This window comes from Euleptes europaea, chromosome 19 (genome assembly GCF_029931775.1).
Source record: "Euleptes europaea isolate rEulEur1 chromosome 19, rEulEur1.hap1, whole genome shotgun sequence".
In the NCBI taxonomy this organism is placed as follows: Eukaryota; Metazoa; Chordata; class Lepidosauria; order Squamata; family Sphaerodactylidae; genus Euleptes; species Euleptes europaea.
The window spans coordinates 28691401-28703656 of NC_079330.1; the positions used below are offsets into that span (position 1 = coordinate 28691401).

Below are 12256 nucleotides of genomic sequence, written 5' to 3' on the forward strand. Positions count from 1 at the left end.
AGTATAAGGCAGCTTCATGTGTTCATGTGTTCAATGATGTTCCCCACTGGGGAGAAAAGCAGGGAATAAATGAAGTAAATAATATAAACCTTACAAAGTTGCTCCATTTGAAAAAAATTACCCCAGTTGCAGCATTCAGCTTTCCTTGGTGTGGAATCTGGATCGTCTCAGCATGGGAATTTAATTTTATGGGAAGATGACTTCGGCTCGCCTTCACAACACCCTTGAAAAGCTGGATGCCGGTTGCCATTCCACAAGGCTAGGCTGTACCTCCCTTATCCACTCCCTTCCGCATGAATGGAAGTCAGCCTCTCATTTTTGACCTGGTCAGCAGTTCATAAGGCATACATCAATACGTGAAGCTGCCTTATATTGAATCAGACCCTAAGTCCATCAAAGTCAGTATTGTCTACTCCAGTGGTTCTCAACCTTTTTTGCACCATTCCCCCTTTCACCATTGTTCAGAATATAATTCCCCCCTTCCCAAGATAGTCATTAACTTTATTGAATGTCAGATTAAATTAAAAAACAAACTACAATTTTACAGGTAGTACATAATCTACAGGACATCACACTTGGCTGGATAGTGGTCCCAATTCCCCCCCTGGAACCATAAAATTCCCCCTCGGGGGGGGGAATTCCCCCCTTGTTGAGAACCCCTGGTCTACTCAGACCGGCAGCGGCTCTCCAGGGTCTCAGGCTGAGGTCTTTCACATCACCTACTTGCCTAGTCCCTTTAACTGGAGATGCCGAGGACTGAACCTGGGACTTTCTGCATGCCAAGCTCTACCACTGAGCTACGGCCTTTCCCCATAGAAGCGTTGTAAAGAAAGCTACTCTTCCCCTACCTCAAATCCTTTTCCAGCCAAACGGTGGCTTCCAAGACAACCTCTACAGCAGATGGTCAGTCCAAGGGGTGATACACACACACCTGGAATAAGTGTCTATTCAGGACATACTTTATAGAGAGGGGGCAGCGGAGACTTTTTCACTTCTATGATTTCATCGAAAATTACACAAAATGACTGCAAAAGAGTCACAAACAAACTTCAGAGATTTTTTTTCCCTGAGCCACAGTAAAGGACAGCAGAATCTCAGAGGTTCTACAGCAAAACCTCCAATGCTCCATCAGCAAAAGGACACAAGAAAGCAGAGGGTCATACAAGGCCACAGCTTTGGCTGTGTGCCTTCCGCCCTGGAGACAAGCACTTCTAAGAAAACCACGCACATGAGCCAAGTATTTAGGCCAGCGTCATTTTCTCAGCGTGTTAGAGAGTTTAGAGCCCTGGGAACTGATCCAACACGGGCTCCAGCAAGTTGTCTTTCTTTTAAGGCAGCCCACGTAGCCAACCAGAAGACATTGCCTCATTCTTTAAAAGGAGGTGTCCCCCCCCCCCAATCAAACAAGCCATGGGAGGCCTGTGATCAGATCTTCCAAGCAAAAGGCTACCAGAGGCAACACGGGGACCTGGATAGGGGCCACAAAGGGAAAGACGTTTCACTTCCCCACTGCGAGGTTTCCCCTATCAACTCCGCTGCCATCTCCCCCCAGTGCTGCCCTTTGGGGAAGGGGAAGATGGAAAGCAACATCATGGTGTGTGTGTGTGTGTGTGTGTGGAGTCCATTTCAATTGACAAAGCAGTCACTGAATAATCAAACACCTCTCCCCCCCTCCATATGGCCCATTCAGGCCCTCACACAGTTTCTATTCACCTTTTGCTGGAAGGGTCTGTGCCTGCTGGAAGGGTCTGTGCCTGGATCTTGCTGTACCTTGTTTATTTTGGACCGGGACCTCTAAATTGGCAGTAGGCTGCATTGGCAGAACCAAGAAACACTTTCCCCATTTGACAGAGGGTCAGCCTCTCTCTCACCGTGTCTCACCGTGGAAAGAAGGCAGTTAAAGAGAGACATGAGAGAGGTCTATGAAATTATGCATGGTATGGAGAGAGTGGACAGGGAGAAGCTTTTCTCCCTCTCTCATAATACTAGAATGCGGGGTCGTATACTGAAGCTGGAGGGTGAAAGATTCAAACAGATAGAAGGAAGTATTTCTTCACACAACGCATAGTTAAATTGTGGAACTCCCTGTCCCAGGATGTGGTGATGACTGCTAAATTGGAAGGCTTTAAGAGGGGAGCGGACATGTTCATGGAGGAGAGGGCTATGCATGGCTACTAGTAAAAATGAATACCAGTCATGATGCATACCTGTTCTCTCCAGGAGAGGAGCATGCCTATTCTATTAGGTGCCGTGGAACATAGGCAGGATAATGCTGCTGCAGTCGTCTTGTTTGTGGGCTTCCTAAAGGTATCTGGTTGGCCACTGAGTGAACAGACTGCTGGACTTGATGGGCCTTGGTCTGATCCAGCAGGACCTTTCTATGTTCTTACTGATGGCACTTATTTTGCCCCCAAACCCTGTTGGTATAAACCTTCTGGAAGCCTCAATGATTCCATCTGTAAAGTGAGGCTAAAGTTTGCCTAGATCCAAGGTTCTGACTGCTATTTTTAAAATTATTATTGTTGTTTTATTGTTTAACAATACTCAACACTTAAATAGAATCCTCAACACTTACACTGTACTCATGAGAGTGGGAAGCACTTCATAGTCTTCTGCTGCAGTCCTTACACCAACCCAGTCTGGTGGACGGGCATTATAATCTCCATATTGCAGATGGAGGGCCCTGACTTTCCTAAAGATGACCAAGTGAGTCCATGGCAGAGACAACACCTGAACAAAAAGGCTTCCTGATTCGCTGCCCAGCCTCTACACAACACAGTCCTCGAAGTCCACTCACCTGAGGAGTTCCGGCTCCTGGCTTCATGCCCTTGCAGCTGCCCACAACAGCAGTGTCCAAGTTGCTCAGGGATGGTGCCAACTGAGGAGAGACCAGAAAAAAAAACCAAAGATATGCGATGGTTTTCTTCTACTTGGAGAACGTTCAATAAAACAGAAAAAACTCACCGCATCCTTCCTACAGCACCTTTTTAATGTGACTTTTGTAAATGGGGAATTCGTGTCTTTCTCTTTTTCAAAAAACCCTCTCCAACTTCCACTCCACAAGAGGAGCCACAAACTTGAAAAGATCTGAGCGTAGCATCTACCAGCAGTTTCCAAGCTTCCTTCCCTCAAGGTACCCTTCCCACGGCCCCCTTATCGATACAGGAATTCCTGGGCGGTTTTCAGGGAAAAACAGTGTTGCACTTACCTGTAACTGTTGTTCGTTGAGTGGTCTTCTGTGCAGGCACACATGGGACTGCGCAGGCGCAGGCCAGCCACGGAAAAGATTAGCAGAGCTTCTAACAAAGTTAGCTCCCAAGGAGCGCTCCCCTCCCCCTCCCGTCAGGGACCCAGCCTTAACGGCTCTTCCCGCCCAGGAGTCACCTGACCGGAGGGGGTGGGGAGCACTCCTCCCTCAGTTCTCCTAACGCCGCCGCGGGGAGTGCACTCTTTTACGGTGCCATCCACAGCGGGGAAGGAGGGAGGGATGTGTGCCTGCACAGAAGACCACTCAACGAACAACAGTTACAGGTAAGTGCAACACTGTTTTTCGTTTTCGTGGCTTCTGTGCAGTCCCACATGGGAGAATAGCAAGCTGACTTACTGTGGAGGTGGGTGTGTGATGGTCAACGGAATAACGTATTCAACACCGCTTTCCCCACAGCCGCATCAGCTCTTGAGTCGACATCTATGGCGTAGTGCTGAATGAAGGTCGTCGGAGTGGACCACGTCGCCGCCTTACAGATGTCTGTCATGCTGACCGTCGAGACGAACGCAGCCGAAGCCGCTTGTGCTCTCGTGGAGTGTGCATGCAGGTGTAGAGGACAATCTACCCTTGCAGACTGATAGGCCAACCTAATGGCTGTTACCACCCACCTGGAGAGTGTGTGAGTGGAAACTGCCTTTCCTTTATGTATCCCCTTAAAACAAATAAATAGATTATCATCCTGCCTAAAGGGCTTTGTTCTTTCTAAATAAAATAATAGTGCTCTACGCACATCCAAGGTATGTACTGTAACTGTTGTTCAGAAGGGGATTGAGGAGAAGGAAAGAACACGGGTAGGGTGATGTCCTGAGAGAGATGAAACTTCGAAACCACCTTAGGTAAGAAGGCTAAACTTGGGCGCAGGACAACCCTATTAGAGAATATCTTGGTGAAGGGCGGATCTGCCCTTAAGGCTCTTAGATCACTCACCCTTCTGGCCGAAGTGATGGCTATCAAAAAAGCGGTCTTATAGGACAGCAGGGATACATCACAAGAGGCCATGGGCTCGAAAGGTTTAGCAGTCAGGTGTGACAGAACTAGAGACAGGCTCCATTGGTGAACAGGAGCATGTACCTGAGGAAATAAATTTTGCAAGCCCTTCAGAAACCTCTCACAAAGTTTATTTGAAAACAGAGAACAAGAATCTATTCCATCATGGAACGCAGAAATAGCTGCCAAATGGCATTTGATGGATGAATTCGACAACCCACTGTCCTTTAATGACAAAAGGTACTCAAACAACTCTGGTAATTTACACCTTTGTGGAACAATGGCGTGAGCCAAGGCCCAATTAGAAAAACGAGACCACTTGAGTGTATAAGCTCGCCTAGTGGACGGCTTACGGGCCGAAAGGAGGACCTGGGCCACCCTATCTGACCACTGCGTCACGGAGTGATCTTCCATGCCGTTAGGCTGAGACAGGCCGGGTTGTGGTGAAGAACCTGCCCCCTGGTCAGGAGAGATGGAGAATCGGGGAACCTGATGTACCTCTGGCGCGACATGCTCCAGAGGGTCGCAAACCATGGCCTCTTCGGCCAGAAGGGGGTTACTAAAATCAAATTGGCATTCTCCTGAAGGGCCTTCCCCAGTACCCTTGGGATCAGGGGAATTGGGGGAAAGGCATACATTAGACCTGTCGACCACGGGATCTGGAACGCGTCTCCCAGAGACAATGCGTCCTTTGCTGCCCTTGAACAGAACTGTGGGCACTTTGAATTGTCTTGTGTCGCGAACAGGTCTATGTCTGGCCAGCCCCATTTGTGGAAAATAGGGCGGAGGAAGGAAAAGGGGATGGACCATTCGTGATCTTGGGACACATCTCTGCTCAGGGCATCTGCCGTAATATTTGAGCAGCCCGCCACGTGAATCGCCGTGAGGGATATCTGACGTTCTATAGCCCACTCCCGCATAACGCTAGAGAATTGGTGCCCCCTTGTTTGTTTATATAAAACATAGCCGTGGTGTTGTCCGTAGCGATGAGCACATTCTTTTGAGCGAAAATATCTGCAAAAGAAAGGAGGCCAAATCTAATAGCTTTCATCTCTAATAAATTGATATGCAATGAGGCCTGATGCGGGGACCACCTACCCTTAGCTGTAAGGGTTCCACAGTGAGCCCCCCAGCCTCCCATGGAGTCGTCAGTAAACATCTGGAGGTCATGCACTGTGACACCGAAACTAACCCCCTTGAGAAGGTTAGACTCTTGCGACCACCAATTTAAAGAACGAATCACCACCCTGGAAATAGATAACATCTTCCCTTGACGGTCAATGTTGATTTTGAACGCCCTCAAAAACCAGTTCTGCAGGGGTCTCATGTGTAACCTAGCATAGAGGACTACGGCAGTAGTAGACGACATGAGCCCCAACAATTTCTGAATAGTTATCGCCCTCTGATACCTCTGAACCGAGAAGTATCGAACCAATTTCTGAATGGCTCTAATCCGAGGAACTGGGAGGAAGGCAGCATGCTGCACCGCATCCAGGGTCGCCCCTATGAAGTCCACTCTCTTAGCGGGCGTAAGACGTGACTTATCAAAATTTACAATTAACCACAGATGGGTCAATGTGTCCATCACCATCGTGAGAGAGGCGAGTAAGGCCTGGCGAGACCTCCCCACCAGCAGCCAGTCGTCTAGGTAAGGGTATATATCACAACCCCTTAAAGCTAGAAAACCTATTACCTCTGCCATCACTTTCGTGAAAACACGTGGGGCAGGGGATAATCCGAATGGCAGAACTGTATATTCATAGTTAATTCCTTCACATGTGAACCTGAGATATTTCCTACATTGTTTGTGGATCGTAATGTGGAAATAAGCATCCTTGAGGTCTATTACTGCGAACCACATCTCCGATGATAGAAGGGGTAAGACATCCCGTAGGGACAACATTCTAAACTTCCTGAATTGAATAGACTCATTCAGGTCTCTCAAATCCAAAATGGGCCTCTTTCCACCCCCTTTCTTGTCTATCAAGAAATATCTAGAGTAGAACCCCAATTGTGATTCAGTGGGCGGGACAACCTGAATTGCTCCTTTCAATAGCAGGCTCTGAACTTCCTGCAGGAGTTCAACCGAGCCTCTGCCCGACTCAGGTCTAGGGTAGGTACACGGTGGTGTCTCCGTAAACTCCAAGATATAACCCGATGAGACGATATTTAACACCCAGGAATCAGAGGAAATTTGTAGCCATTTACTAAAGAAGGGGAACAAACGCTCAAAAAACATTGGTATAACTGGTTTTGATATTGTCAATGCCGATACAACTGAACTGGGTAAAACAGGGACTGACACCTTTAGGTCGGGTAGTCAGGACACATTTTTCTTCCCTGCCTGGCCATCACGAGGGGGGTATCCCCCTTTCTTACCCCGACCCTTATGGTTGAATCTCTTATCCTGCTGGGTAGGGGGGTAATGACGGGACTGGGATTGTTGATAGCCCCAAGCATGCTGTCTATGAGATTTCCCTGAATAATAAGCCTGAGATTGCCTATAGAAAGGTCTAGGCTTGTAAGAGGGACCAGCCTGCTGGGTCACTCCTAAAGATTTTGCTGTAGCCTTTTGCTTACGAAGATTGTGCAAGACCTCATCGGTCAAGTCACAAAACAAAGCCTTGACATCAAAAGGCATGTCTTCTATCCTTGCCTTAACATCAGGAGCTAGTGTGGATGCTCGCAACCAAGAGTGGCGCCGTAGAACAATGCTGGATGCCATACTCCTGCCCGAGGAGTCTGCCATATGCCGTGAAAGGGCTATCTGGTTCTTCCCCAGTCTCTGACCCTCCGACTGGAGGCTCTTCAGAAGAGCTCTCTTGTCATCAGGGAGAGAGTCAAAAACCTCAGATACCCTGTCCCATAAGGACATCTGATACCTTCCCATCAGGGCCCCAAAGTTGGCAATACGGATCCCTAACGCAGCTGAAGAATACAGTTTTCGACCCAACCCATCTAACTTACGCCCCTCCTTGTCAAGAGGGGCCGAATGCGCCCCCGACTTATATTTTGCGGCGAGCACCTCCGTAATGATGGAGTTGGGCTGCGGATGTCTATAGAGGAACTCAGCATCCTCCTCCTTAATCTTGTAGAGATTCTCAATCTTTTTAATTGAGGCCACTACTGAGGCTGGCCTTTGCCAGGTGGCCATGGCAACCTCTTTGATGCCTTTGACCATGGGGAGTTTGGCTGGACCAGTATCTGGGCTAAATAAAACCCCCATGATGGGATCAGATGGCCTGGGGTCTGCCTGGATAGCTGTTAAACCCAATGATTTAGCCATGCGCAATAAGAGCTCAGAAAAAACCCTTCTCTGTAGGAGAAACTGGGGTGGGGTCCCCCACTATGTCATCCGGGGACGGCATAGAAGTGTCCTCCGAGGACGACTCTGATCCCAGTTCTCCTTCCTCATCACTGACGTCGATCTCGACGACTTGCCTAGCTTTCGACGTCGAAGCCCTTGTCGTCGGCAGGTCGTCGGCGTCGAACGCTGTCGACGTTGATGGAAGAGGCGGTGGAACAGACCGAGGTCTCTCTGCGCCCGACGACAGCCTGGATTCCTTGTGACGTCGAGGAGGCACGTCGACCAACGGAGGGGGAAGGCCAGACGATCGCTGTCTCCGACCTGGAAAGGAATCGACCCGTCGCCGGTAGAAAGATGCGGCATCGCCCAGGCTGTCAGCGCCGACCCGCCGGTGATAGTAGTCGACGTCGAGCTGACGTCGAGGGTCAAAAAAGCTGAACTGAGGATACCAAGGGGGAGGACAATATCCCCACGGCCCCCAGTCCTGGTACTGATGATACGGAACTGGCGTCAAGGGTCCCTCCGTGTCCGAGACCGTACTCCCGGCAATCTCCATGACGTCATCATCCTCCGACGAGGAACGCGGCTCAACCCCCGATGGCGATGGGGGGAGAGGGGGCCGTAAGGCAGGTGCTACCGCACTCTGCAGGCGCTGACGTGGGCTCCGACCCCGATCAGTAGGGGGCGTTGAGCCCCTGCTCGGTGGAGATCGGCGACGAGGAGAGGCCGAAGCCTGCCTCGAAGCCCCAGAACCTCTACGCGAAGGGGCTCGATGTCTCGGCGACGAACCCCCGACGCCGACCGCCCTTTCGGGTGCCCATGGAGTCTATGCAGACGACGTCGATGGAGTCGGTAAGGCCAATTTCTCTGGGGCGGAACGCACCGAATCTCCCTTTTTTTTTTATTTTGGAGAAGCAGGGTTCTTTCTTTTATCCTTGTGCTTCTTAGATGGTGGTTCGGACATGGCCCTATCGTCTCTACCCCGGGAGGTCGACCTCTTAGATGTGGTAGCAGGGTCTAGAGAACTCGGCCTCGGGGCCTGCTCTGGGCGCAGCGATCTCTCATACAGAGCAGCCATTAACTTCTTGGCTCTATCCTGGCGACATTTGGGGGTAAATAATGCACAGGCCTTACACGTTGCCACTACGTGACCCTCACCCAGACACAGAAGGCAGTCGTGATGGTCATCCGAAGAAGCCATTTTGGTACCGCACGTGCGGCACTTCTTAAACAGGGCCATGCCTCTTCACTCGACTCTATTTGAGGTAAAGTAAGAAAATTTTACCTCAAGATGTCGTCAAAAGTACGAAGCTCGTATCACAAACTGTTCTCTCCGCGGCGGCAGAATGAGAACTGAGGGAGGAGTGCTCCCCACCCCCTCCGGTCAGGTGACTCCTGGGCGGGAAGAGCCGTTAAGGCTGGGTCCCTGACGGGAGGGGGAGGGGAGCGCTCCTTGGGAGCTAACTTTGTTAGAAGCTCTGCTAATCTTTTCCGTGGCTGGCCTGCGCCTGCGCAGTCCCATGTGTGCCTGCACAGAAGCCACGAAAACGAACCTTGGGACATTGTTGAGGACGCTGGAGTGGATGCCAGGATGTGCACACAGTTTGTATCACAGCACCGAAATGGACCCCAGGATGCGCACAACGCATGGTGTTGTGGCATAATGCAGCAAGCTTGCCATCTTTCAAGAACATCTGACACCATTACCCATGGTCAACAAGGCGAAGGCTCTGGATCATGGGTGGAGCTCTCCCCAACATCATGCTGAGCCCCAGCGTCACATGGAAAGACAACAAGTCACCTTACTGCTTTCTGAGTGCGTCCAAAGCAAAAGCAAGCAAAGTGAATCCTCCGCTCCCCTCCCTAGTTTGTGTGTGTGTGGGGGAAAGCTCACCCCTGCAACTAGTGCTGGAGCAGGAGATGCTCTGAGCGCCTGCACCCATTTGCAACTGGAAGAGAGAAGCGGGGCCTCCAAAGCTCAGCATGACATCCAAGACCAGACCCACACAAACCCCTTCTTTTTTACACCTGAGAAACTGGCTGAGTTTTCAGCGAGCAAAGCTTGACAGGCCCTGGAAATACGGGAGGGCTGGGATTTAAGTCAGTACCGGTTCCTGGGGTAAATCGTGACTATCTCTTCCCACCCCCCGCGCTCATTGATGGGTTTACCTAGTGGTGAAGGAGAATACGGCCTCGAGGAGCCCGTGGACAGCCTGCGCCCCACACCTTGCACAGCATCTGCCGGCACTGGGGAAGAAGAGCCTGTCTTCAAGAAGCCCATGGGGCTGGTATTCGACCGCCGGACCACAGCAGATCTGAAAGCAAGCCCAGGAGAGGGGGGTGGGGGGAAGCCGTGCCAGTTTAGGAGGAACAAACCATCTGACAAAATTAACCTTGTAGGTATGTGTCAGAATGCCTTCACTGAACATTCAGTTTTCATTAACACCCCCTCTAGCCTCTCTTTCTGAATCCCTTTGTAAGTACAGGTTGAGTAATCCTTATACGAAAATCTGGTATCCAAAACGATCCAAAATCCAAAACTTTTTGAACGCCCACAGAGGGTAATAAAATGGCACATGTGCAGGCCTGTTGTGCCAAAGGCAGGTTTCCCACGATGCCCCACATGCACAAAATTAAAAATATTGTATAAAATTACCTTCAGGTTATACGTGTAAGGGATATATATAACATAAATGAATTTCACGTTCAGACCTGGGTCCCATCCCCAAGCTATCTCATTATGTATATGCAAATATTGAAAAATCCGGGGGAAAATCCAAAATTTGAAACACTTCAGGTCCCAAGCATTTAGGATAAGGGGTACTCAACCTGTATAAGGGGAAAACACAGACGGGATTGCCCCCCAGTACTCAGTGGAAAGTACACCTGCTCCCATAATTCTGGTCAAGGAGTGAACTGGGAAGGCTGAGGGGCACTTGGAAGAAGAAGAAGAGTTGGTTTTTATATGCCGACTTTATCTACCACTTAAGGAAGAATCAAGCTGGCTTACAATCCCTTCCCCTCCCCACAACAGACACCCTGTGAGGTAGGTGGGGCTGAGAGTGTGTGACTAGCCCAAGGTCACCCAGTTGGCTTCATGTGTAGGAGCGGGGAAACAAATCCAGTTCACCAGATTAGCCTTCGCCACTCATGTGGCGGAGTGGGGAATCAAACCCGGTTCTCCAGATCAGAGTCTGCCATCCCAAACCACTGCTCTTAACCACTACACCACACTGGCTCTCGTAACATACTTGCTTATATTAAAATGTTATACATTAAATAATTTTAGACAAAAGGGGTTCAGACACACCCCAAATTTTTGCTGTTTTGCCTTACATCCCACCCCATGTATCCTTAGACACACACCCACTTCCTCAAATTTCTGGCTACCAACCTGCACAATTTCCAACCACGCTTGCTTGGGTATGCGTCACACAAACAATGTGGAGGGATATTAATTAACCCCACTCCATCCTTTCAGAAGGGTAAACAAATGAGGAGGCGAAGCACACACGAAGGAAGGCTCATAGAATCAGAGTTGGAAGGGACCACCAGGGTCCAACCCTCTGCACAATGCAGGAAATTCAAAACTACCTCCCCCGCCACACACCCAGTGACCCCTACTCCATGCCAGAAGATGGCCAAGATGCCCTCCCTCTCATGATCTGCCTAAGGTCATAGAATCAGCATTGCTGACAGATGGCCATCTGGCCTCTGCTTAAAAACCTCCAGGGAAGGAGAGCTCGCCACCTCCCGAGGATGCGCACGCGTGTCTTACCTTGGCGACCCGTGAGGATTTGAGACGGGGCTGGCGGCGGAGGTCAAGTTCTGCTCGATGCGCTGGTAGTTGCGCAGCTGAGTGGGGACCGGGATGGGTGCTGTTTCGCTGCGGGGGGAGACCGAAGGCTGGCACTGCCTGAAGGCGGAAAGTCGAGGAGAGAGGGAATGAATGCTGGCTGGGAAGCCGCTCTTTGATTTGTACTGTTGTCCAGAGTTCGTGAAAAGTCCCGGGAAGAGGCAAAAGGGGGCTTGCCCAAACGGCTCACTCGCGAAGCGTGACGGAGGACCAGGAGAGCTGCCAACCAGCTTTCCTTTTAGCCTTCATGCAACAGAACGCTTGGGGACCTCGGCCTTGGCTGGGAGAATCAATCCAGCGGCTCAGGGAAAGCAGGGCAGCTGAAACCCTGGCTGGCCCCTCCCCGCCTTCCCCCAAGGCAGGCAGCCCGCCTCCCCAGCCCTGCAATGTTTCAAAACAAAGTCATTCTAAGAAAACCCAGGGCGGAAAGAGAACAGGAAGTTCGAGGGCAAGGATGGCCAGCCCCCACTTAGTTTGTTTGTTCAAGCCATGTGGGGACAGGGGATCGAGAAAGAAAACAGCTCCCTGACAGTCAATAAACCGGCCTAAGAACTGCACCTGAGCACCAGAGAAGATCACGGCTTTCCGTCAAGCGAGGAGAGTTTAGCTCAGCCGGTCAAACTCTCCCTTTGGGGCTCTCATACGCTGGGCTTGCTGCCTGAACATGCAGCAAACCACCCACTGAGCACTTCTGCACGTGTACACAATGGGAAATAACTACTGGGGTGATGCGCTAAGTGAATCTGCATTGTACGAATGGAAGTGGTGAAGCAGCAGCCTCGGCCCCAAAAGGTTACGAGTATCGGGATGCTGATGCCACAGGGAAAAAGACACTTGA

General features: G+C 50.5%; 1 protein-coding gene across 1 annotated transcript in view; it reads right to left on the reverse strand.

Annotated features, from left to right (window-relative positions):
• The window catches only part of ULK2 (unc-51 like autophagy activating kinase 2), a 93545-nt gene that overhangs the window by 23666 nt on the left and 57623 nt on the right, over window positions 1-12256 (reverse strand). The window contains exons 15-17 of the mRNA XM_056865264.1: window positions 11341-11478; window positions 9732-9877; window positions 2798-2878 (exon numbers count right to left, since the gene is read on the reverse strand). Of these exons, the coding sequence (XP_056721242.1) occupies window positions 2798-2878; window positions 9732-9877; window positions 11341-11478 (365 nt within the window). The remainder of the gene's footprint in view (window positions 1-2797; window positions 2879-9731; window positions 9878-11340; window positions 11479-12256) is intronic.